The following is a 24,587-nucleotide window of genomic DNA, read 5'->3' on the forward strand; positions in this document are numbered from 1 at the left end:
CTATTAAGACATTTCAGAGTGTTCATATGATCCATGACATCAACTGACATGTTAAACATACACTAGGTAGACCAAATTAAATCATTACCTTTTCTTTGCAAGTATTTTCCTGGAGAGATTCATGCACTCATCACACGTGATTTCGTATTTAATCGAGTTAAACAAATTGTTCGAGTTATGCAAATACAAAGTGGATCCACTGCCTTACTTGAAACAAATTCATGTTTGAAATTTGCCCATTTCTGTGTATAAACGAAACGTTTGCTCTTTCACACATATTTCTGTATTGGCCCCAGCAGAAATGTCTTTTTAATGTTTTAAATCTGAAATAAAGTGATATTCTATCAAATATTTCTTATCTTTGGACTATGCATGTATTTTGTACAACAGTTACAAGGAAAGTATTCAGACTTTGACTCGAACACAATTATTAGAAAGGTTTAACTTCATGCGAGTGTCCTTAATATATTTGGTATTCTTTGGAAATATAACTTTGATTACAGTTTTAGTCTTACTCTTAACAGTTTATAAATTCTAGCTCTGGTGTTCAATTGTATAGAAGGCGATTAAGTCTTTGTGGTGAAGAATTTTAGAAAAGTTTAGAAAAGCAACTGAAAATTTTGTGCAGAAGGGAATTTATTGTTGTCAGTGTGGTCATGGTCAGTACTGATCTTATACTGTATCTATTTATTGCTTCCTTAGCGGTTGAGTTATTTTAGTACAAAAATGTAGAGTTCAATGTCAAATATTGTTTTAGGAGGGTCTTTTCTAGTCTATGTGATTTCCTACCTAACTGTGTAACACCCTGATAAAAATCGCCCATTGTAACTTGTAACATTGTAATTGCACAGTCATTCTGCATTTCGACACTCACCTCTTTTGCCAAAGAAGGCTTTACAAGCAAATCTTCAGAATGTATTACATTTTGGTCAGGGTTATGTGATGAGAAAGGGATCTCACTAAAATGAGCTCGATTCTGCTTTTGAAAGATCGAAATGCGCAGAAAGCAACAACAATGATTGATATAACAACACGTGTCATACGCAAGCGTAAGTACAAAAACAGGAATAGCTTGGTTTAAACAGCAACAACCATTGTGCTAAATTAAAAATTGATCCTATCAAGATCCTTAGATAACTGACATGACATGCTCTGACACTCTATCTATATTGCTACATAATCATTGACCAGTGGCTTTCGAATATTATGCCGTGTATTCTGTCGTAGTGAAGCGGCTAATGAAAGAAAAATTCGAGCTACCTCCCTACATGTGAATGCTTTGTTAATGAAGTCTGCTGATATGATGACAGAAAGAAAGTAAATTGGAAATATAAGGATTAAACAATAATGGTTGGGCATTTCTCGGTGTGTAATTGTTACCTAATAACTCACAAAGTTAACACAAAATCCTTTGGACATTATTTACTTTGTGAGTGATTAGGTACGATTTACACATTCATAAATACCCAACCATGATCATTTAATCCTATATTAAATTATCAGAAAAAGACACATATTGAGACTTTGTCGGAGTGTCTCTTTTTTCTGTTACATCCAGTGGCCTTTTAAACACACATTATTCAATCGAACAAACTGATTAATTCTGTATGTATTCTTCGCTAGTATCGTCCTAGAGGGATTATTTACAATTTATAATTGCCTGAAACAGCTTTGGTACATATTTGTATTTACGATTAGAACTTCCTAATCCCTCGTAAATATATCTTAGGTATAAGTAATTTAAAGATGTTTTCTTATTGTATTTATCAAATCAGCCAGTCATCAAAGAGTACACACCTGATATCCGAATGTAAGCCGATTACATTTGCAAATCTTGTTTATTAAAAAAACCCAGGAGCACGTAGCCCATGTGTCAGGTGCTAAAAAATCAAGTTGTTATATTTTTTCAAGATCTGTTCACTAACGAATATATCATTTTGTTGAGAGCTCAAGTACGTAATTGTGTGCCACCTTTTCAAACATTTGAGACTTACAAACTAACTACCATTACTTGCTTACTTAAACTGTACAATTACTTTTTTAGAGCGAAATGTAGGCCATGTAATTATATCCAATTGGAAACTTCACTTTGAAACAAGCTTATCTGTCAGGCAATATAATGCACTTTCAGTTAAACGACTGCTGATGTAGAGTTACTCACACCTGAGGAGATTCTGTAACATTTCAAAGTGTCATTTTGCATGAACTCGATTGATGATCTTCAGTCTGAAGTCAATTGGTAGAGGAATTTACACTGTTCCAGATATGGACTATGTACACCTACCAGTTTCAATGAATTAAATTTATATTTGAAATTAACGTATTAATGGATTCAGCATGTTTGCTCACTCGTAAACACTTTATGCTGAACTGATCGTAGTGGACATGTCTTTGCAATGTACTCAATCCTAATTAAATTTTTGATATTTTATAAAATATTTGTTATTTGGGAACTATGCCTGTAATTCATATAATAGTTTCATGTAAACGATTCAGACATTAGCTTAAACCCAATCATTGGAAATAATTATCTTCATATGATTCTCTTTAATATATTTGGAATCTTAGTTTCGAATGTATTTTTGGGATCAAATACCGTTTTCTGTAGGGACCATTTGCTCCTCAGGTTATGCACTTACCTTTTCTTTCCATTCTGTTGACAGACAAAATAGGCACACGTTTAATTTGTATAAATCAAGTTAAACATGGATCTGAATACAGCGAATGAGAAGTATAAAGCAATGTGATCCCTACTGTTGAGTCCATGTGTTTACGGGCGCGTGTACCAAATATGTTGCCGGAGCTGGCACATAATGCATGCAAAATATAGTCTGTATTAGGTTACACAGGTTGGGTGAAGTGGATTAAAGACAATATTAAAGTCGTTGATTTACAGATTTGATAACATATTACAATCCAAAGACATGCAATTCTTAAATATATATTAATTTCATTTTGAATTCACTTCAAACTCGAGCTACTTCGAGCTGAACACAAGCGAATGAAAGGACTATAGCAATCACCAGTGCCTGAAGAACAACTTACAAACAAAAGACACATTTTAGTAGAAAGTAAAGAAATAATACTGAAATTATATCATAATAAAATATGCACGCTCAGAAATCTGTATCTAGTTTCACAACCATCCTCTTTCCAATGTTTCAGAACGATAGGCAGCACTACTTTAATACCAAAAGGAACCCCTTTGCAAGGTCACGAAACTGACAAGCAACACGCTAAGTAATAATTTTAAAGAAATTAAATGCAGTTCGTTTTTGTCTTTTCATAACATTCAGCTTTCACTGATGTTCAGTCTAATTTATTCTTATGACAAAAATGTTTCTAAATGTTAACAAAAGTTATGCGTGGTAGCTGAAGTTTATATGTATGTTTGCTCCATTCAAATTTAAAGATATATTAAAATATCAGAAAAATACACATATTGCGACTATTTTGGAGTGTCGCTATTTCTATGACATCCTTGAACACACACACTATTTATTTATTTTGTCTTAAACAGATAAAATTTTCAAGTTCAATACATTTCTAACTTGAGTCACCTAGAGCTGAAAATAACTGCATGCACGGAGTATAGGAATCATCATTGTAGGAATTAGAACTTACAAACAAAAACAATCTTTACTTGTAGAAAGTAATGTGCTAATACTGAAATTGTATCATAATGAAACACACGTACAAATGAAAATGTCTAAAACCACAATCATCATATCTCTTAAATGTTTCAGACACCAAGGCAGCCCTGCTCCAGCGAAAAATGTAACATCTGCGCACGGTCATAGAGGGAACAGGCAAGATTCTAAGTAATCTTTTTAAGTAAATCTAAGAACTTGTTTATTGTATCTGTTCATACAATATGGCATAACAAGACGAGCTGTCTGACAACAAGATTTTTTCTAAGCATTAGGTAAACTGATGATACTATGAAACTATCGAAATCAGAGTGTCTTGAACAACAATCACATCAGACCGAAAGCGACTTGTATCATAAACTAATATAGTGGCCTTCGTACAGTATAGTTTAATAATTTATGCATGACAGTTGAAACTTGTATATATGGTTAAAAGCTGAGGCTGCATTAGAATATAAGAAAAAGGATGATATTGAGACTTTTTCCGAGTGTCTCGATTTTTGTATGACATCCACGAACTGTTTGAAAACAGGACATTTAATTGAGAATAACTATAAAAATCTATGTATCCTCTTCACAATCATTTTCCTAGAGGGATTATTCACAACCAATAGCATCATGAAACACTTGAAATATGTCTTTAGAATTGCGGTTAGAACTTCCTAATGTCTTGTTAAAGTTTTTTAAAAATAAGTAATTGAAAGGTGTTTTGTTATTGCACTTGTAAAAGTCAATGTTCGTCAAGGATGGCACCCGGTAAAGTAAAAGGTAGAACGTGTATCCTATGTGTATGGTTTTGAAAAAATCAAGATATAATATTATGTTCAAAATCTGTGTTTTCAACGAATAAAATGCTTATCGAATATTGTTAAAAGCTCGATTACGTAAATTCTGGGCACCTGATTACGCTTTTAAGCGTCACTAGGCTTGCAAACTAACTAATATAAGTTGCTTGCTTATTTTGTGGAATTTTTTCCTTTTGAAAAGTTCCGTAAAATATAAAACCCTAAATATACCCAATTAGATATTTAAATATTATATAAGGCGTAACTATTAAGCAATATAATGCACGTTTATATAAACAATTTCTGCTTTAGAGATATACGCGTTGAAGAGATTCTTAAAGATTTCAAAATATTATCTTGTAAGTGCTTAAAATAAGAACATGTACACACGATTTGCTATTTTGAATAGAGAGAATTTATGTTGCTTCTCATGTTGTGTCAAAACATGACAACTAGAATTGATTATCAAAATAAAGCTAAAGCTGATATGGACCCAAACATGCAATGTTTTTCTGTATATTAACATTGAAACGAATCACCATATTCCAACGTCCTTAAATATTGTCAGCATCTGTTGGTTTTATACTTTCATGATGTTTGCTTTTATAATATTGTCTCTGTATATGTTTTTAAACGTTATCTGATAGTATAAGGAGCTTAGAGCTTCTAAAGATCAGGCGCTGTATTAAATCCATATTATTATTATTATTATTATTATTATTATTATTATTATTATTATTATTATATCCCATCTTCAAACATGAACTAGGATGAAAAGAAACTTTTAATTTGAAAAAATAATAATTCTTATGTACTAAAGCCTGGTCTCCAATACTGGAAATCAAGTTATAAGTAGAGTTATAGGAGCAAATCAGAACTTGATTTACCCCCAATTATTCGATTTTATTATATGCTTATTGTTTTCTCCGTTAACTTTACATTGTTAGAATCGTGCAGTATTTTACTATATTGCACTCATGTTCACTTCATATTACACTCACGTGTGCTGAATAGTGTGTTAGGCACTACTTTGTAAACAAATTATGTACACTCACGTAGTAGGCGCTTTACGTTTTGGTTGATTAAATTTGTTTCTGAATGAACTAAAGCAGATGTTTCGTGGACTGCCACATACTAGTTGCTTTTCCACATTCCGCGTTCAATTGTTTGATACAATGTTTCGGATTTAGGCTAGAGATAGATGCCAGACAGGTCTGGGTCCCTACAAATAACATGCACATGACAAGGCATAAACGTGTCTTCTTTATCTGGTAATAAGAATGGCAAATAATATACTTACAGTTTTACATACTTAAGTTCCTCAAAATGTGCTTTCTTAGTTCTGCAAATCCGAATAACATGATTCATGTCATGGGTTCTAACGCTTCATTACACATTTAGAAATTATACTGTGATTTCGACTGCATTCCAAGTGCAATTACGTCCTCCTCACTGCAATCAGAATGAAATAAACATTATATTCGTTGGCGTCTTTTTGATAATTACAATTGAAAGACTTCATATGTTTCCCACATTAAGATTCCAAACAATCAAAGACAGAACAGAAACACTATCAGACGTCAACACGCTGCTCCCTTGCTGCTGAAATCAGATGTTCTTCATGTAGAAATGACACAGATAAATCCAGTCATTATCACAAACTTTGTCAGAATCGACAAAAATACCAAAATCTATTCATTCCAGACTAAATGGAAAAGTAGTCACAATGCACATTCATTGATAATAAGACTCTAAATTTCGATTTTAAATAGACAAAAACGTCATATTTCTTTCGAAAGTGATATCTAGTGCGCGACTAAGTTAAACAATGTCCTGGGAGGAGTTATGTGCGCTTTAATAATGTTGTTGTGTACCGATGAATATGTGCTTGTGTATTTAGTTTGGAATACAGCATAAATTCGTTTACTTTGTTTCTTGCAGTGTATTTTTGTTTATATAATCAAGCCTTAGGTAGAATAAGAAAATAAGCATATAATAAAAAGCGTTACTGCATTTGTATGGGAAAATATGAACTCATTTTTTCGGATGGATATACTGCACTCCCAAGGTCGTGCAGTATGTCCGTCCGAAAAACTCATTCATATTTTCTAATATAAATGCAGTAACCTATAATTACTGCCATAGTCTAATACAGTATCATGCGGTAAGAAGTCGTTATGCACGAAATGTTGATGTATCAAACAAAGTATATGTTTTTGATATGATTTTATTGATTATGTTTGTACCGTCTAAATCCTTGGTTTCAGATTGAAGGTCCTTGTTAGACGTAAATGCATTATTTCAAGTATGCACGACCAAAGCGCATTTACCTTTATATATGAAACAAATTCACGTTTGAGATTAATATGTATAGAAAAGTGTGTCTCTTAAACACTTTCCTCTCAATTGATCATATTGGAATTAACAAATATGTAATATATAGTGGCTATGCATGTAATTCATATAACATTTTCAAGGAATGGATTCACACTTTACACGAACCGGATCGTTTATTATTATTAACTTCATGCTTTTGTCCTTAATATATTTGGTGATGTTTAACATTTAAGTTCTGAGTATATTTTGAGCCACACTTTTAAATATTTATGAATTATATGTCTGGTGTTTATTGATATATATAAAAACTCCTAAATATCAATTTTCTTGAATGTTTCAGACTCCCCGGCAATTCTGCTCAAACAGAAAAGGTGTTATTTATGGACGACAATGGAGGTGACAGATCGATTAGTGGCTCACCAATTGCGGATAGAGCAGGATAAATGGTAAACAATATCATATGTTTGTTTGCCTTCTTTGCCGTTACTTATTTAACTTTTGATCAGGTCTGAAACCAAACAGTCAGATACGAGCTTGGATGTTTCGGGAACAGCAATTAAACATGCAGAGTACGTACGTTTTGCTTTCATCTTCAATTGTCAGAATCAGTTACACTGTACGGTAATATTTACTATCTAATACATGTTGTCAGAAGCCCTGCTTATGGAAGGTTATTTACACTGCCTATTTTACCACTGGTGCAAATACATAGTTTTATCAAAAATGAATACATTCAAATTCTCTTGCCACATCGCTTAATAGTCAAACCTCATTAAAAACATGAAAATGACATGAAGAATGAAGTATATTTCTTCGATAAAAGGTTAGCCTCACCCCTCCTTCCCCCCACTGAATGTCTAAGTCCCTCAGGGAGTCCTAAAACATATGGTTTGTTTAGAATAACATCCCCCGAAACACTATTTGCCGATCTCAAAGATCCCTCCACGAGGCCAGTTCAAACTGGGTGTTCATTCCAATGAAGAGGCACACGGAAAACAATTATAGTTTTAGTCAATTAATCCATACACCATGCATCATTAGTGCCAGCTTTACTGTGTGGTAATTGTATTGTTGTTACAAATACTTCATTGTATCAGCAGCACGAAATAAAGCGTCCTCAGTGTTTTTAAATCCAGCGACTTATATACGGTGGTTTTGCACATATTCGGGTACGCATGTTACGCTCTGTGACATTTTGTACAAACCAGGATGGTTCAACATTTAGACTGCGCTTGGGAACAATGTATTTGAAATCCTTGTGGTCTGGATTATCGTCACCATCCCCGATGTATTTACAACACAGGTCAGTATCGCACTCACTGACTCAGACAATGCGATATATCTCGAAGGGCAGCTCTCCCCCATACTTAGGTATTCTCCAGATATGATATTCAACGTCGATACGCACCACGTGAACCCAGTCCTTAGCGTGTATCAACGTCACGCTGCTTTATGTCCATATCAATCAGATAAATACAAATGTGACTATTCTTAAATGGAAAAAGAGCACAATGCTACAAATTATTCTTGTGGTGGTGAGTCCGATGAGGAAACGCATTCTTTCTCCTGTGAAAAGCCACATTGTTACAGACCACGAGAGGGCTGCATCCAAGAGCTTTCGAGCTGTATTTTAGATGAATAACAAACACTATTTAAAATACTGTAGTGCAATATCACACTTGCCATGGGAGTTAGTGTTCGCTTGACTGCTTACAAATCTACTTGGTCTAGCCTTTTTAGTGTCCAGAATGAGATCGCATTTTATAAATTGTGTGAAAGGCTGGAATCCTTTGCCGCGAGATTGTCGTTGTTAGAACAGTCAGCGAAGACCAGTGCTGACGTATAGGTCGTGCACATGACATACGACCGAATTAGGTCAGTTGGTGGGGTTATAGTAATAAATGAGTCTGACTTATATTGCTGAGATTCTTTGCAAGCTTTTTAAAGAAGTGACCGTTTTACACCAATCAGCGACAATGACACTAACACAATTCAGCTTTCACTTTAGTTACCTCCATGTGACTCTTAACGTTGGCATCGCTTTCAATCCATATACATTGACTCTTAATTACACACAATGACAGTAATGCAATTCATGCTAACCCCTCATACTAATGCATGATAATTAACTTTGCGCAATTGTTTGCCTTATGGTGAAGATTCTCAACCACTCCAATCTTCTTTGTCTTTGTTATTTCACTTTCACGTATCTTAAAGCAAATGCTATAAATGGGCAAAGTGACATAGGCAAGGAACACGAATCACTGATATCGCATGCCAAGCCTGAGATCGACGGAGTTTTGGCGAAGCTTGCAAATGGAATTGACATCGATAAAGAATACAAACCACTAGTGAAAGAATATCTGTACCAGGTTGGGGTGACATGCACAGGTTCACGTTACGATGGAATGAAAAGACAACGCAGATAGACATGAATAATGGGACTGACATCCTAAGCCAATCGATAGTCAGCTAGGTGTAAATAACCTTTCGATGCAACATAATCAATAGCACAAAGTACCTCCACTGAGCTTCTCCGGCGAGACTGCTGTTACAATAATAACATTTACTGAACAAAACAGAATTCTTGTAGATGACATTTTCGTCAGGGCATACAGGATCGTTTATCACTATTTTCTCCTTCGGTAAAAGTAGAACAAACTTTCACAAAGATAAAAAGAAAAAGTTCAAACAACAAAGACGACTCTCCTTGAAAAGCAAACATACACATAAAAACAAGTATTGGGCGATGTAAAAAATGAGTACAATCTGTGACTATATATCTATGGTGCTATGTGAGAAATGTTGAAGGTTATCCTCGATGAAGCTGAACAATATATGACCACGAAGAACAAAATATGGTCTAATGCGCTCAAGCCATACACATCAGTATTAAATGCGGAAGAGGCAAGACACAAATTAATTAACCACGGAAGATCAGAAACTCGCCAGACAATTAAAGATCTCTTTGGAAATTTATGATAAGTTGTAGTTTGACCGTCAAAGCAAAGGGAATGACGAAAGAAAAAAAATATATTAGAATTATATCCTTTTGAACCCTCATCAAGCTTCCACCATACAACGTTGTTTCTTAATAAGGGGAGAACGACACAACTGCTGTTATAAAGTGGACTATTTCTGTGCTTTTGCTTGCTTTATCAGCACTTTTCAAAAGAACTGTAGCTGGACCAGGCGCTATTGCCACTATTCCATATCGCATGCATGAATTTAGTAGAATGTCTTCAACTGCCAGTACTACTATTAGCATTTGTATCGGACAGACCAGCTTTATTGTACACAAATGCAACTCAGCCACAACCAGAGTTGCCAAACACGCAGTGAAATCAGGAAGAAAACAGCGGATGAATATTTTAGCTCATGGGAATACTACAGTAACTCTAAATTGCAATTGCGTACAAACTAATTATCCAGAAACTCTAGAATTTATTATTGTTCTTTAATATTTTATATTAGTTACCGTAAATATATTTCGCTGTAATTAATAAGTGCACTTAACATACATTAAATTTTTTAAAACTAGATATTATTATCTCTAATAAAAGATAAAAAAAATAAAGCTCAACAGTCTTATCTTGCCTACAATACGAAGGTTTACAATTTAAATTAGACCCCAAAAAGATAGCATTGACCTTGAATGTTGCAGCCAATTGACTGAATATTCAGTAAGAGAATACATTTAAAGGTAAGTTAATCACACCAAATTCTATGTAACTAAACTTCCGTCTAATTGACAAGCATTAGTATATTGTGTTCACAGTGTTATAAAATTCTAATAATATCTAAGTGAATAAATGTCCAGGTGATATAATCATTTTACATTATACCATGAATTATATATTTTGTTGTAATGTTACGCTTACTGTATAAAATGTTTTGAAGGGCTAAATACTACGAAATAGAAAATTTCTAAGTGGTTGAGTGGCCAAAATTCAATATAAACGCCCAGTTTAAGCCCGGCAATGGATAAATTGGTTGGCTGGCCAAATTTCGTTTGGGATCAGCCTATAGGGTGGGAATAGTCCTAAAATAATTATTTTTAATACCTCCTAAGAGTTATGAAGATTGTGTTTGTGCATGTATGTATGTGAGGGGAAAGGGAACTAGCGTTAAACGATTAATTTTACACCTATTATTTCATCTACTCAAGTAGATGACAGTAGATGAGAGAGAGAAAGAGTAATGTGAACAATATTTGCCTTACAAATGGACAGAAGTTTTCCAAAACGACACCAAAACCTTTAGAAGGCATCAATTAAATAACATCATCAGTTGTCGGTAGTAATGATTTATGTATGACAATGCAATTATCCATGAAGAATATATATCGAAAAAGTAAGTGTTGTCGTCATCGATTTGTTAATACACAATTATCGATAAGCAGCCCTCACCTTAGCGGTCTTGCCTGGTTCCAACTGCAAAACATAAAGGTTTTAGGACTGTGTTTCATTCATGGTGTTTACCTATTTAGAATCATTATCATTACACGTATCAATAGACATACATCTTAGAAAAAGAGTCAGTATTAAAGATTAAGAAGAGATAGATAGATAGTTAGATAGATAGAAAGATAGATAGATAGATAGATAAATAGATAGAGAGAGAGAGAGATAGATGGATAGATAGATAGATAGAGAAACTATTTAGAATAATACACACCGTCTGTTAAATTGTGTTAATAATAAGAGGCTTACAACCGCACAGTTATATTTGTGCATTTAAAAAAGACTGTGTTACAGAATAATGCTATTTTGGAGCAATACCTATATTTATGTCATACCAATCGCCAAGGAAGGAAATGAATAAACAAATTCCAACAATGATCTCTATCTACAAGGTGTAATACAGTAAATTCATTTTTGAGTTTAATGCACATACATCAATTTTTCAATCTTCATAGAACGATTTTAAAAGGATTTTGTTACCTACAACAAGGCTGTAAATAAAATATACATCCATAGAGACAAAACAAGCGTTAATGATTTTTGCATGATGGAAAAGCCATTTGCATTACCTTGAACTTTAATTTCAGATAGCTAATCATGTACTAGCTGAACTCTAACTAATATGCTCAGCTGCGCGTATTTGAAAATATAGAGTACATATTTTCATAACAAAAAGCACCACAGTTTTGAAATCTATTTTAACTGTAATACGTTGTTTTTTATAGGGAAGTAAAACGATTAAAGAATGAGAACCGGTGCTTGAAATCGATTCTGGATCACTTACACAGAAATCTATTTCTTGGAGAAACAACACCGGAACAAGAATTAAAACCACCCGAAGACGTACAGGATAACCGGTCAATATTAGAATTGTATATTAATGCCCAGAAACTTGCCCAAAGATTCCACGATTTAGAAAGGTATGTTTGGAGGTTCAAATTAATCAATTATTTTCTAAAACAGATTAGCAGATCGGTTGAAGACAGCTTGATCATAGTATTCAAACTTTTAATATTAACCCAGAGTTCTGAAATTGAATTAAAAATTGATTGTATCCATTTATACGATAAATGAATATAAAATATTATTTATCTGCAATGACATTTTAAAATAGACACTGCACAATCACAATATTCTTTATCCAATATCTTAATACAATTTGTCACTTTCTGTTATCTTGAATCGTGTTTTACTCACTGACATCAGTATTATAACAGGAATTTCATTTATCAATAGCCAATACCTACGTAGTATGTACTACAGTATCTTAATTCGTATGCGTTGATTAAAATACTAATCCTAGTTTACTTAGAAATCTTACTAACGGTGGAAAATAAATCAACTTTAACAAACGATAGTTTAAATGTTTAAGGGGAATGGATTTTTTATATAGACGTATGTCGCAGTCTTCGGTTACGATTGCTCGGGGTGATGATGGTGAAGGTAGCCCGGAAAAAGGTCCTGCCTCAACACCGGTGCCATCCAAACACAAGTTAAATTCTGTCTCACTAGCGCCGAAGGAACGGAATGAAAAAGAAAGGTATAATTAATTTTTATGAATTGTCTCCGTTTGTTTTATATCTCTAGGCCCTTCACCACATCCTAGTGCGATATGAATATAGCCACATTGCTCTATTGCAAGACATATATCAGTGCATCCACATATGCATATTTAACGAATTCGTTTTAATAATTGCGCAAAGATAGTCGACAAGCATGAAAGAAAATAGTCATATGTAGATGACAAGTATATGTTTTCCCAACAAAGTTACTTGAATTGCGTCCAGTAAAATGCATTTCTTTAAGGACCTTTGTTTATATGATTCTTGAAGCTTGATGCAAACGTCGACATGGGATAGTTTCAGAAACAGGCAAGAAATGGATGTAATTGAGAAATATTTTAAAGAGCATCACAAAATCATTGAACAATTCTTTGTCGCCTGCATAAACCAATGGCAATATTATAACGTTTCCGGATGCACTAAGAATTCTAGATTGCATATTATAGTTTTGTGCCTCTTCTTCAAGACATGGTCGTTGCCAAGCAATCCTTGTCATACATTATAAATAAATAATCAAACATCTGTTCATAATAATCAAAGACTATCGAAAGTCTTTGAAAGGTGAGGACAGTATTGGTGGTAATTTTGAAGCTAATCGAGAAGCAGAAATAAATCTACTTTGAAGATTACCCATTATCACCTAAAATCTAGTTCCACCAACATGCTTTTATAATCCCTGCGTAAGAAAGTGGTAGAATATAAACAGGCTTTAGTAACTTTGTATTACATAAATTGTTGAACACATTGAAGAATAAGGAGAAATACAATCACAATCTCAATGTCTACACTCATGTTTAACGCTAACAAACATTCCTAGACTCGTATTATTCGATCAAGAAGAATGGTTCAAACCAAATATTAAATTAAATAATTTTCTAAGAAATAAGTAAAACAAATGTATGAAACAAAACAAAGTAAAAATAAAATTGAAAAAAAAGAAAAAAAAAAAAACGGAGTAAATGCGAATATTACAAAACAAGAAATCTATCATTCAAGCGAAAAATTCCGAAACAAAGCTACGACCTTAAAGACGTTTTATTCAAGGTGATGAATAATTCTCTGTTTTGCTAACGAATCGAAAATCTACAATGGAAATGAATGGATAAATATATACTAATGAAAATAAATATTTCAGAGATCGGAATGCCTCATCAGTTGCAAAGAGAAATATAATAGATAAAGATTGGGCATTAGTGAGGTTAAAGAACAAGGATATAACCATTTATAAACCCATTTCTAGTGGACTTGCAGTGTTAGAATTAAGTCATAGTTCATTATCCAAACGATTCAATATCTGATTAACCATATATCGTTGTCTTAATAGTTAATTCAGATATCAGTGTGTCTTTGCTTTATCCGCGTTCTGCACTGAAGTTATCTTATGCACTTTTGCACTTTAGTGCCGATTTACTCATCATCAGCGTCATTACGATCTAATAACTTGAACCGTTGTTTGACTATTTATAAGTTACTGCTTGTTCATGGGAAAATATAAACGAGTTTTTCGTATGAAATATTGGACAAAACGAGCTCATATTTTCCCATACAAATGCAGTAATCATTTTATTATATGCTCATTTTCTTATTCTACTTAAGGCTTAATTATATAAACATAATACACAAAAAGAAACATAGTAAATGAATATATGCCGTATTCCAAACTAAATACACAAGCACAGTTTAATCATTACACAACAACAACATTATTAATGCGCTCATAACTCCGCCCAGATAAATTTGAACTTGTCGCGCGCTAGACATACGTTACGAATGAAAATGTCGTTTTGGTCTACTGAAAATTGAATTTTGGAGTCATATTGTGAATGAATGTGCATTGCAGCAAGTCTTCCATTTGATCTTGAATGAATAGAACTTGGTATTTTTGCCGATTCTACAAAATCTAATGATTATGGACTGGATTCATCTTTGCAAATTGTACGTGAAATACATCGGATTGAAGTAGCGAATGAGAAGCGTGTCGACCTCTGCAAGTGTGTTTGTTCTCTTATTGGCTATTTGAACTCATAATGTGTGAAAAATATGAGTCTTTCTATTGCAATTATCAAAAAGACGCTACTGAATTTAATATTTATTTCAATTTGAGTGCGGTAAGGAGGGAGGATGTAATTGCAATTGAAGTATAGTCGAAATTACAGTACAATTTCGAAATGTTTAATGAAGCTTGATTACTCATGAAATGGCTCATGTAATTTGGAACTGCAGAACTAAGAATTTACATTTTGAGAAAATTCAGGATTTAAAACTCTAAGTATATGTTTGGACATTCGTATTACCAGCTAAAGAAGTGTGAAGCCTTCTTACAGTCGTTCGATCTTCTTCAGCTGCTCTAAACGTTTGTCTTAAACCAAATAGATTCTTTTCTGATTTGTTTTATACTTTCGTTTAACTTACAGGCACTTACAGGCACGACATTATTCCATATCGATATTGTTCGCTTAATCTCGGTAAAGATATGGTTTGGTACCCGTTTTTTCATTCCAGCAGTAAAGTCATTTTGGGAGTCCGTTAAGAGTGATAATTTATCATTTTGTTTGTATAACTGAAGTCTACGACAAGCAAATTATACGTCATTATCATAGTCCTGATCATACTTTCATTCGCATTATTTTGTATGCCTTTATGGAACAAACAAATATCTTAGCGAGTGTACAAACAGACTATCCAGATCAGACCTCAAGGTTGACCAGATATACAGATGTTATTTCGTCGTTGATCTGCGATATATTGTATATCTTGTTCATGCTTATAGTTGAGCAGATAATGAGGATACACAAATTTGTCCCTGAAATGTCGATTAGAACAGTTTGAAGGCATACACGATCACGCTGTAGCTTCAGGAACCGACGATATTGTGCAGTGTGACTGTAAGTTGTCAAAATCTTTACTGGAACGAAGGCTAGCAGATGACGTGTTCGAATTGGTCATCTTTAATGCTGCGCTGCGCAGCAATGATGGTGCATAAAGACATAATTAACAAGGGCCTTTGTTTCAGGCTCTAGAATCATGCAGTGACTTGTATTTCTTGCTATGGTATCTCTTCCTCCTAGGCATTGATTCATATTCAATTCATATACGGTTGGAATGAAGATCAAAGCAAGTAGACAGCGAGTACGGGGCTTACTTGAGAGTATCATAGTCCGACTCCTCAGAAACTTGGGTTTATTCTGATTTGTGTGTTTGACAAAGAGTTAAATTTATGAACACTGGCGGTCAGTATCACGATCACTACTGGTGGCAACTTTCCTTCGCAATATGTAAAACTATTTATCACGCATCTCACTGATAGATACAAGAAAGCTATATAATAAAAAGACATACTCTGTGGCATCACACTCATCAGCCAGAAAAAAACCCCAAAGAGTCGGTAAATGTGCGAACAGAGGGCTTGGTATTTGAAACTCTTGGTGAGTGTATTGGTGGGTTGATGATGTCCGAGTTATTTCCAGTTATATCAGGCAAACTGTCAGTAAATCACAACGACAATACATATGTGCTTGACCACTGGATAGTTAACCTTCCACCCATCCAGGACAATGATGCCTTGACGAAACACCGCTTACAGAAGAATTGAAATAGTCAAGAATGAAAGACACGCAAGTTATTGTCTTGAAAAAGATCTGCAAGCCTTAACAGATCACCCTGTAGAAACAGTATAATATCGCAGTAAACGCGGTGGATGTGTTGATACTACGCTGTCGGCAATATCTCTGGGCACTGGTGGGCTTGGAATTGGGATATTATCAACAATCATTCCTGCCAAATTGCGATAGTCATTGCAAACATAGTTTTGTGGTGTTGGCTGATTTCGGTGGCATAAAATGTTATCAGCCGGTGACAATCCATTAAAGCGAATACAGTGTCAAATCAGCGTCTAGTATGCCTGGGATGGGCGGAGATGGTAAGATCTGGACCCTTTAGTCTAATCTATTCATACACCCCTAACACTGCAACAATTGTTGCAGCTGTGCGTGAATGCAAAACACATTAATATTATGCAGAGTACATGTTTTGTTGCTATTGCTATTGTCCTGCTTTTCCGGTTGTGACAATTTAAATTGTGAATATGTTTAAATGGGGTCATACTGGCACTCAGTGGCGATAAAAAAATTCCAACTAAAATTATAACAATCCAGTACAGGACATGACATAATTTTATATGATGGTATTTGACTTTAATATGCTAGTCGAGTTCAGAGATCAATATGTGTTTCTTTTGTTGTTGTCCACTTTCATCACTTTATTTTTAGCTAAAGGTATACCAGTTATGTCTTGTTCGCTCAAGATCAGGGGAAATAAAGCTAGTGCTAATTTATCATCTGTGAAACCCAGTTCTTGACTAGGTTATTTTTAATCCAGTTCAATTGAATAAAATTGGCAGAAGAAGAATTTGCTCATGAATTTAATCATAAAGTACTGTTTACCATGTAGTTGATTAGGCGGAACAAATTAGATTCAGTAACTGGACATCCTGCATTTTAACATAGATGAAACACAGTATGAATACATATTGTATTATGTAGATGTAGGCAAATAACCAATTCACGTTTCTTAAAAGGGTAGTATACAAATAATGTTAGCCATACATTGATAGCGCCAAAATACATAATTGCACCTTTCGAACCTTTAGGTTTGTGAGAAGAACATTAATGGATAAAAATCATTCTTGAACCTACTGACATTCCGTTTCAGTCTTTAATCCTCTTTGCAACAAAAATAGCGACTTCCATATCAAATAGATGTAAACATTCGACACAATTTAATTATTTTGTATACTTAGTAAGAGAAGCAGAGACACTGAAATACTAAAACGCCGAATGAAAACCCAGTAATCATTTAATATTTTCTCAGCAAGATTAAAGGAATTATGCAAGTGTGGAACTTGTTAAATAATGAAAGGAACATATCAAGTCAGACGTTCTAACATATGATGAAATAATAAAGAAAATACAAACAAACATCAGTAAAGGACAGAGTCAGTTACAAAGGTGACGAGAGAACGATTGGTAAATACTTTAAGTAGACTAGAAAATATATTTGAACATTTATTAGGTTCACTTAAAATCTCTAGGAACAAACGCGAAGATTCAAATATTTTCATTAGGTGAAATAGTAAAGCAGCCTTTGAAATAAATAGTTGTTACAGTTGATGCGCTATGGTTTGTATGATAGTGTGATCTCTTATACTGTCGCTGGTAGATGTTGCAAAACGTTTGCACGAGGATATACAAGTGTTGGAGGAACTAGTGGTAGTGATAAAGGTGATAAAGACAATCATCTACAAATGTGGAAAGAGGTATAACAATATTGCTGACAACTTACAAACGTAGCAAAATCATTTTCTGGCATCACTGGCACTTTGCTAAGCAGGCGTTTTGAATTAGTTGTACAAATAATTTCTTTTTAAGCTGATTATGTCTGTTTTGATAAAAGATGTAAATGCAGCAATAATATGGAAACCTCTCGCAAATGTATTAGACGTGCATAGAGGAAAATATAAAGATGATAACACGTTTAAAACTATACATTACACCAGCTCTTGTTGCCATTATATTGATTATGAATTATTGTTTATTTCACGACCGTTGTCTTTTAACTCACGTGCAGGTGCGGCTATAATAATGTCACCAGTTTTTTCTTTCTTCTACATTCACACATTTTTCTTCTATTCGTTTTATTTTTCTATTGACGAATTGCTGTAGAGTACATATTAGCTGCTGAAATTATATTCTTTACCGTGTTCATGCTTATGGCAGTGCTCATGGCAAATTTAAAGATAACTGACGATGTTTTATAGTGGTCATTATGTCGCACAAGAGTACCTGATTCAGTGCCATATCATAATTAAAACAACGTTTCTGGTGTCTTGAAGTTTTGTACTTTTTAACAGAAATTCTGTTTTCAACATGTGAACCCATACTACATATTACATAACTGCTGATGGTTTGATTTAATCTCGAATTTCTTTCGTTTGATAGATCAGTGCTATATTTTAAATGAAATATGTCAGTTGTATTTTTCATAGCTTTATAACACTGAAATAACTGCATTAGCCGATAATTTGCACTAATATTCTTCTGTGTCGTAATCCTTTTGTTTAAACATCAGCACATGCAAACTCTTTCAAACCAAGATGATCCTTTTTATGTTCGTTAGGTCCTTAATCACTTACGCATTTCTGTTGTCATTCATGTGTCATCTCACATGACGTGGTGGAATTTGCAACATATTATATAATTGCCTTGATCTATGTTTACAGTATCGTAACGTGTGCCTTTAGATTGTCCGCTAATAAGTGGTTCTATATAACTTTGACCAGGTGTTTATGATAATCTTTATGTCAATACATAGCACACAGATTCGCACGAAAATAACGGAAATATAACAACACAGGAACAGTGCACATTACTATGACAAAAAAGTTAGGTACACATGCAACCAAAAAGGATAGAGGCAACAAATCCAGATCCTGTGAAATTGTTGTTGGTTGAATTATTGAGGTTAAAGTCAACTTTTGTTGCAACTGAAATTAAACGAGAAACAATCATATCAATTTTACTGACTCCATTACATGTATAACATGTGTTTAAGCACATGTATCAGTGTTGGCATTAGTGCACTAGAATTATATCAATTATTTTCATGAAATACACGTAGGTTCGAAAGCAGATATTAATTATTTTAACTGTATTGATGAATGTATGTATTTGCGCGGTGAAGAATAGAATACGGTAGACAAAAATATAATGTTTGTCTGTATTTTATAATGCATGTTTTGACAGATGTTAATTTATTCAGACGATTGAATATCTACAATTTAATTGTGCAAGAGGAGAGTTTATTTAAGTAAACTAAGCATGAACAGCTGTTAATCATCTCCCCCAAGAAACAAAAGACACAAACAAAAACGAAAGAAAGAAAGCTGTGGAAACTTCAAAGACTATACAGTTCTAACAGGGTTTTCTTCACTGAAGATATACAAATGAACGGTCGGCCCTTAAGCAAATGTTTTGTGTCGATAAAAGCTGTATCCTTATGTTACGAGTCTATGCTCTTGAAATAACTAACATGAAACAGAGAAGACAACAAGCTTTGTAAAAATGTAACAAAACATTTATATCCCTAGACTACAAAAAAAAGAGACAAGAACATACGGTGTTGAGAATTAAATCCAAATTGCGATGCAAGAAGTAAAATACAAGTCCTATCAATAAAAAGTTCTAAGTGAATCACTGTTCAAACCCACTGAAATTTCAAGATGGAAGGCAATGACGTCTGCAATAACCTACGAAGTGCAGATGTGTCAACAATCTCTTGTTGAATCACAGAAAATAATATTCCGGGTTTTGAATTATGTAAAAAGACCAGTAAATATCTTTGTACAAGAATTATCAGAGCACTTTTGTATGGGAAAACAATGACTTGAAATTAAATAATTTGAAGAAAATAAAATTCAGTCACAGAGTGAACACAGCATAAAACATGCTTCATTTATTAGCTGTTTACATCAATGAAATTAAAAAAAAGCAATTCTGGACAATGTCAAATCCAGTCAACAATGTTACACTACAATAGCATGTAATGGAATAAACAATTAAAACTAACAGACAAACAATTAAATTAAATATACATAACACTTACGAAACGTTCGTATTGTCCCCAATAGCGCTAAAACTGCCCCCAATTTAGTTTACTCAGGTAAATGTTTTTTTATGTTATAACTGCAGGGCAATAGATTTAATCAATTCCTCAGGTAAATGTTAGAGAAAACCAAAACTATGTAGCTGAATAGACCGTTGGTTATTAATGCATTTCGGTTCTCAGATATGTAGCTCCGATATTTATTCGTATACTAATTTAGTTTGATGATGAATAAGAAGCATATACAATGACAGGCAAACTGATAGTTTGACCGCGTATGAAGTGATAGATCATGGATGCGTCCGAGAACAATATTGATCACTTGCTGCATTGAGAGCTGATTAGCGTTTGTTCTTGAAATATTATTGCTTTGTTTTAAGCGGGGCAAACAAATGAATATGGTTAAGGCCGAACATATTATCTTGCCATTGGCGGAGACGGTCAAATTGATCATTAGTTGATTTGTACAGTAACTTTGAAAATAAGTAATTAAAAACAAAAGAGACTCAATATTATGCATTTCATAGATAAAAATTATCATAATTATGTTACCTGACAATTTATTTATTATAGGTTAGCAGATAAAAATGAATGTGGTAACGAATAAGGAGGATTTAAGGTCTTATTTAGTAGAGTCATTTGTTCACCGACTTGAAGCTATACATTTATTGTCACGAATAAAGTTAAGAAATTTAAGTATATCAGGCTACAATTGCTTAACTTTGTTTCTAAAACATACATATCGTGACACTATATAAAAACCTATTGGATGACTCTATCTCTTTATTCATGCTTTTGAGAAACAAAGACATGAAACAAAATAAACAGAAGCGCAGTGTTTCATATTTTGTGTTATGCACAATATCTATCACTTTATCTCCTCACATTTGTGTGTATATGAGTGTTTATGTCTGTCTGACTTTCACAGCTTGAACGTTTGTATATTGTTTATATATTAATGTATGTTACGTTGTACATACTGTAAACGTTGGGTCACATATCTTGAATCGCATTTTACTTTATGATCTAAGTGGTTGATATTCATTGTGTAGATAACGTGGTTTACGAGATAAAAGTGATTTGGAAACGTGTAAGGATTAAGAAAATTTTTCTCCAAGTACCTTCTGATTCTGTTAGACCGCTCTGACCAAATATGACGATAAATAGCTTTGCCTCAAAATAGGCTTTAAGTTTGTGTAAATTAAGCTCAGCCACACATCAGAGTAGATTAATGCTCAAAGGACTTCCAGTATCAGTCCAAAGGTTAAGAGTAACACACCGATATTAAAGCTCTGCTTCAAATTTAGTTGTAACTATAAACCAGAAAACGGAAAAACGTGATGCATATTTCGAAATTACTTTAAACATTTTGGCTAAGGATTGCAGACAACAATGATGTGCGTTGATGCTTAAAAGTGTAATTAATGACGCTGAGTTGCCATTTTCGCTCTACTGCCGCTACAACTTTCCAATGAATACTGTAAAAGTGTCGGTGTTAGACTGAAAAATTGTGTACGTTCATAGAGATTAACGCACTAATTTTTCGAATCACCATGTACCAACTACTGCATTAGCAACTGTAAAATGTACGTAATAAGATTTATGACAATATTATTTCTCCAGAGCTTGTTAGCTCCCTGGATGCGCATACCGTTCTGTAGTGTAAAGATATCGGGGAACAATTTTAATACACATACATACCGTAGGTTCCCATAACCATAGTTCACGCAAATGAAATAGTTCAGACTATTTTCAAACATGTTATCCTCGCATATGCTATATATACCTAAAAAATATCCTGCACAAATCATCCCATCTAATCTGACCTCTCCGTTTATATATATATATATATATATATATATATATATATATATATATATATATATATATATATATATATATATGCAAAAGAATTTAAGTTGAATGACGATGCTCATTTATTTACTTTGTTATCTCCTTTAAATACTATGAAAATAAACCCACAGTTTAGCTTTCATTTCATAATTCTGCCAATGATTATGTTTCTGTCTGAATGAGTCATTTTATCTGTTGCATTGATTTCATTCTCGTCATGCCACATTGTTTATATTGTCTGGTCAGATTCGTGAAATGTACTGGATACGCGTTCCCCTTTGTCAATAAGAATTAGAAATAAGATTCATCCACGTGTAATAGGCATACAGTAAGTAAATGCAATCATTATGCTAATATTAATTTGAGTTTTAAAATCTGTATGTAAATTGTATGGGTATCATAGCATATATAATACCACGCGTCTTATATGATTTCTTGATATGGAGATAACGCGTTGACATTCAGTGACAGTCGTGATTGAAATCACAGTGACAAAAGTCCAGTAATCAATCCGCTGTAACTTTGTCTATGAAATATTAACATTTTAATTTTCACCAGTCGATTTTCCATGGTTAAATGAAGATTTGTTTTCTCACCCTGGTCGAAGTTTACCGCTAACTAAAGTATAACATTGTCATAAGAGTAACAGTTCTGGTTTCACTTAGATGGTGTTGTTGCCGCTTACATCAAGACATAATGAAGAAGAGTAATTCATACTTGCAGCAATAGGGAAGATTTATCCTACCATTTGGAGGAACGGAGTCCTTTGCCACAACATATGGAAGGATTGGATGAAAATTCCGATCACAAGTTTTCAGACTCCTCAGACAAAACTTCTGCTAGAAAAGGCGTGAGGGAGAGTAAGACCCATCCAAGTGAGAAGAAATTCGATGCTGGTCAAAGTGTAAACGAAGTTCAAAAAATGATCAGAAGACAAGAGGAAGAGATTGAGAAGTAATTATTTCAAATTAAACACGAATGCCTTCCTTTTTATTTTTTTAAAACATAAAGTGAAGGGGATAACCTGGATATATAGTTAATTGGAGTCTATTGAACTCAAACTCACAACCATTCTGATACAATTGCTTGATATATATTATCAAGTACACAACAACAAAAGAGGAATAAAGGATGACAATACTATTTTACATTTTTGTAGATGATAAAATTTATTAATAGTCATTATTACAATTGAGTTTAAAAGGATTTAACCGTAGGGGAATAGTCGAAGGCATGGTGACATATTTTATGCGACTAAGTTACTTAATTTAAACTCAAAAGAATAATCATCATGTAATAAATTTTGCCCCTAGCAATTTGCAGTCATAGTGTAGATCGAGTAATGTTATACGTTTTCCATTGACGAACCCTTCTACTTTGCTTAATAGTGTTCCCCTCAGAAAAGAGGAAACTGTTTTAAGATTCAAGAGAATTATTACAGGAGTACACATCGTACACACATATACATTAAATTCTTTTAAACCTCACGAGTATGATGATGATGATGATGATTAGTATTGTAACGATGGTAACTTCAAATACATTTACATTTATGCTGTTAGATCCTTGATGTTCTGATTAAAAGCAAGCACTAAAATCGTTAGTTATAAGGACGTACTATTGTCCTGCTTGTTCATCAATGTTTTCTGTTTATATTTCCTTATTAATTCTCGTTCGATTGACATGTGTCCTAACGTTTCATCATTATAAATGTTCATGGCAGAGGAACTTAATATGTTCCTAGAATGGCCCGAAAGCCTATAAGTAGCATAATCTTAAATGTAAATGTGTCTACATTTCGTGGTTAGGAACTTTAACATTTAAATTCATAGGCAGTAAAACATTACGAATAATGGTTATTCATTATCAATTTCTTCTAGAAAAACTTTCTTTTCAAACAGTATCATTTCTATCGATAGGACAAAACATAGATTTTTTTAATGGCATGTACAAGAGGAGCTGGGCCTAAATAAAGACGATATTGTATGTTCGTATGTTAAACGGGCGGAATTATTATTTGAATCTCCATTAAATGCACTATTACATTAAAATGAGGATCTAAGGGTGACAAAACGTGATTCCGAAATAATATGTACGTCAATTGTATATCTGTTTTCTAAAGGTTGAAATCCGATTTGAAAGAAGCGGAGGAAAAGTCACGACAATCTCAGTTCGCAGAAAGAACGAAGCTGGAGGAAGAAGTGAAGTCTCTTCTGACGAGGTCATTCCTTTTAATATTTGTGACCTTCTTTGATGGATATGTAAATAATGATTAAA

General features: G+C 33.6%; 1 protein-coding gene across 5 annotated transcripts in view; it reads left to right on the forward strand.

Moving 5' to 3' along the window:
* LOC149797562 (uncharacterized) overlaps positions 1-24,587 on the forward strand; it is a 44,737-nt gene that overhangs the window by 13,197 nt on the left and 6,953 nt on the right. For 3 of the 5 annotated variants that reach the window (XM_089962436.1, XM_089962437.1, XM_089962439.1), the window contains 7 exons: positions 3,166-3,240; positions 3,747-3,821; positions 7,113-7,218; positions 11,961-12,155; positions 12,629-12,775; positions 23,034-23,264; positions 24,433-24,531. In XM_089962436.1, coding sequence (XP_089818562.1) covers positions 7,163-7,218; positions 11,961-12,155; positions 12,629-12,775; positions 23,034-23,264; positions 24,433-24,531 — 728 coding nt within the window. In that variant the 5' untranslated portion in view covers positions 3,166-3,240; positions 3,747-3,821; positions 7,113-7,162. Of the gene's footprint in view, positions 1-3,165; positions 3,241-3,746; positions 3,822-7,112; positions 7,342-11,960; positions 12,156-12,628; positions 12,776-23,033; positions 23,265-24,432; positions 24,532-24,587 lie in introns of those variants that run through there. The other 2 variants (XM_089962438.1, XM_089962440.1) reach the window with 2 other exon arrangements.

The sequence above is a fragment of the Sinohyriopsis cumingii genome, chromosome 6 (assembly GCF_028554795.1).
Source record: "Sinohyriopsis cumingii isolate HCF-2022 chromosome 6, ASM2855479v2, whole genome shotgun sequence".
Taxonomy (NCBI): Eukaryota; Metazoa; Mollusca; class Bivalvia; order Unionida; family Unionidae; genus Sinohyriopsis; species Sinohyriopsis cumingii.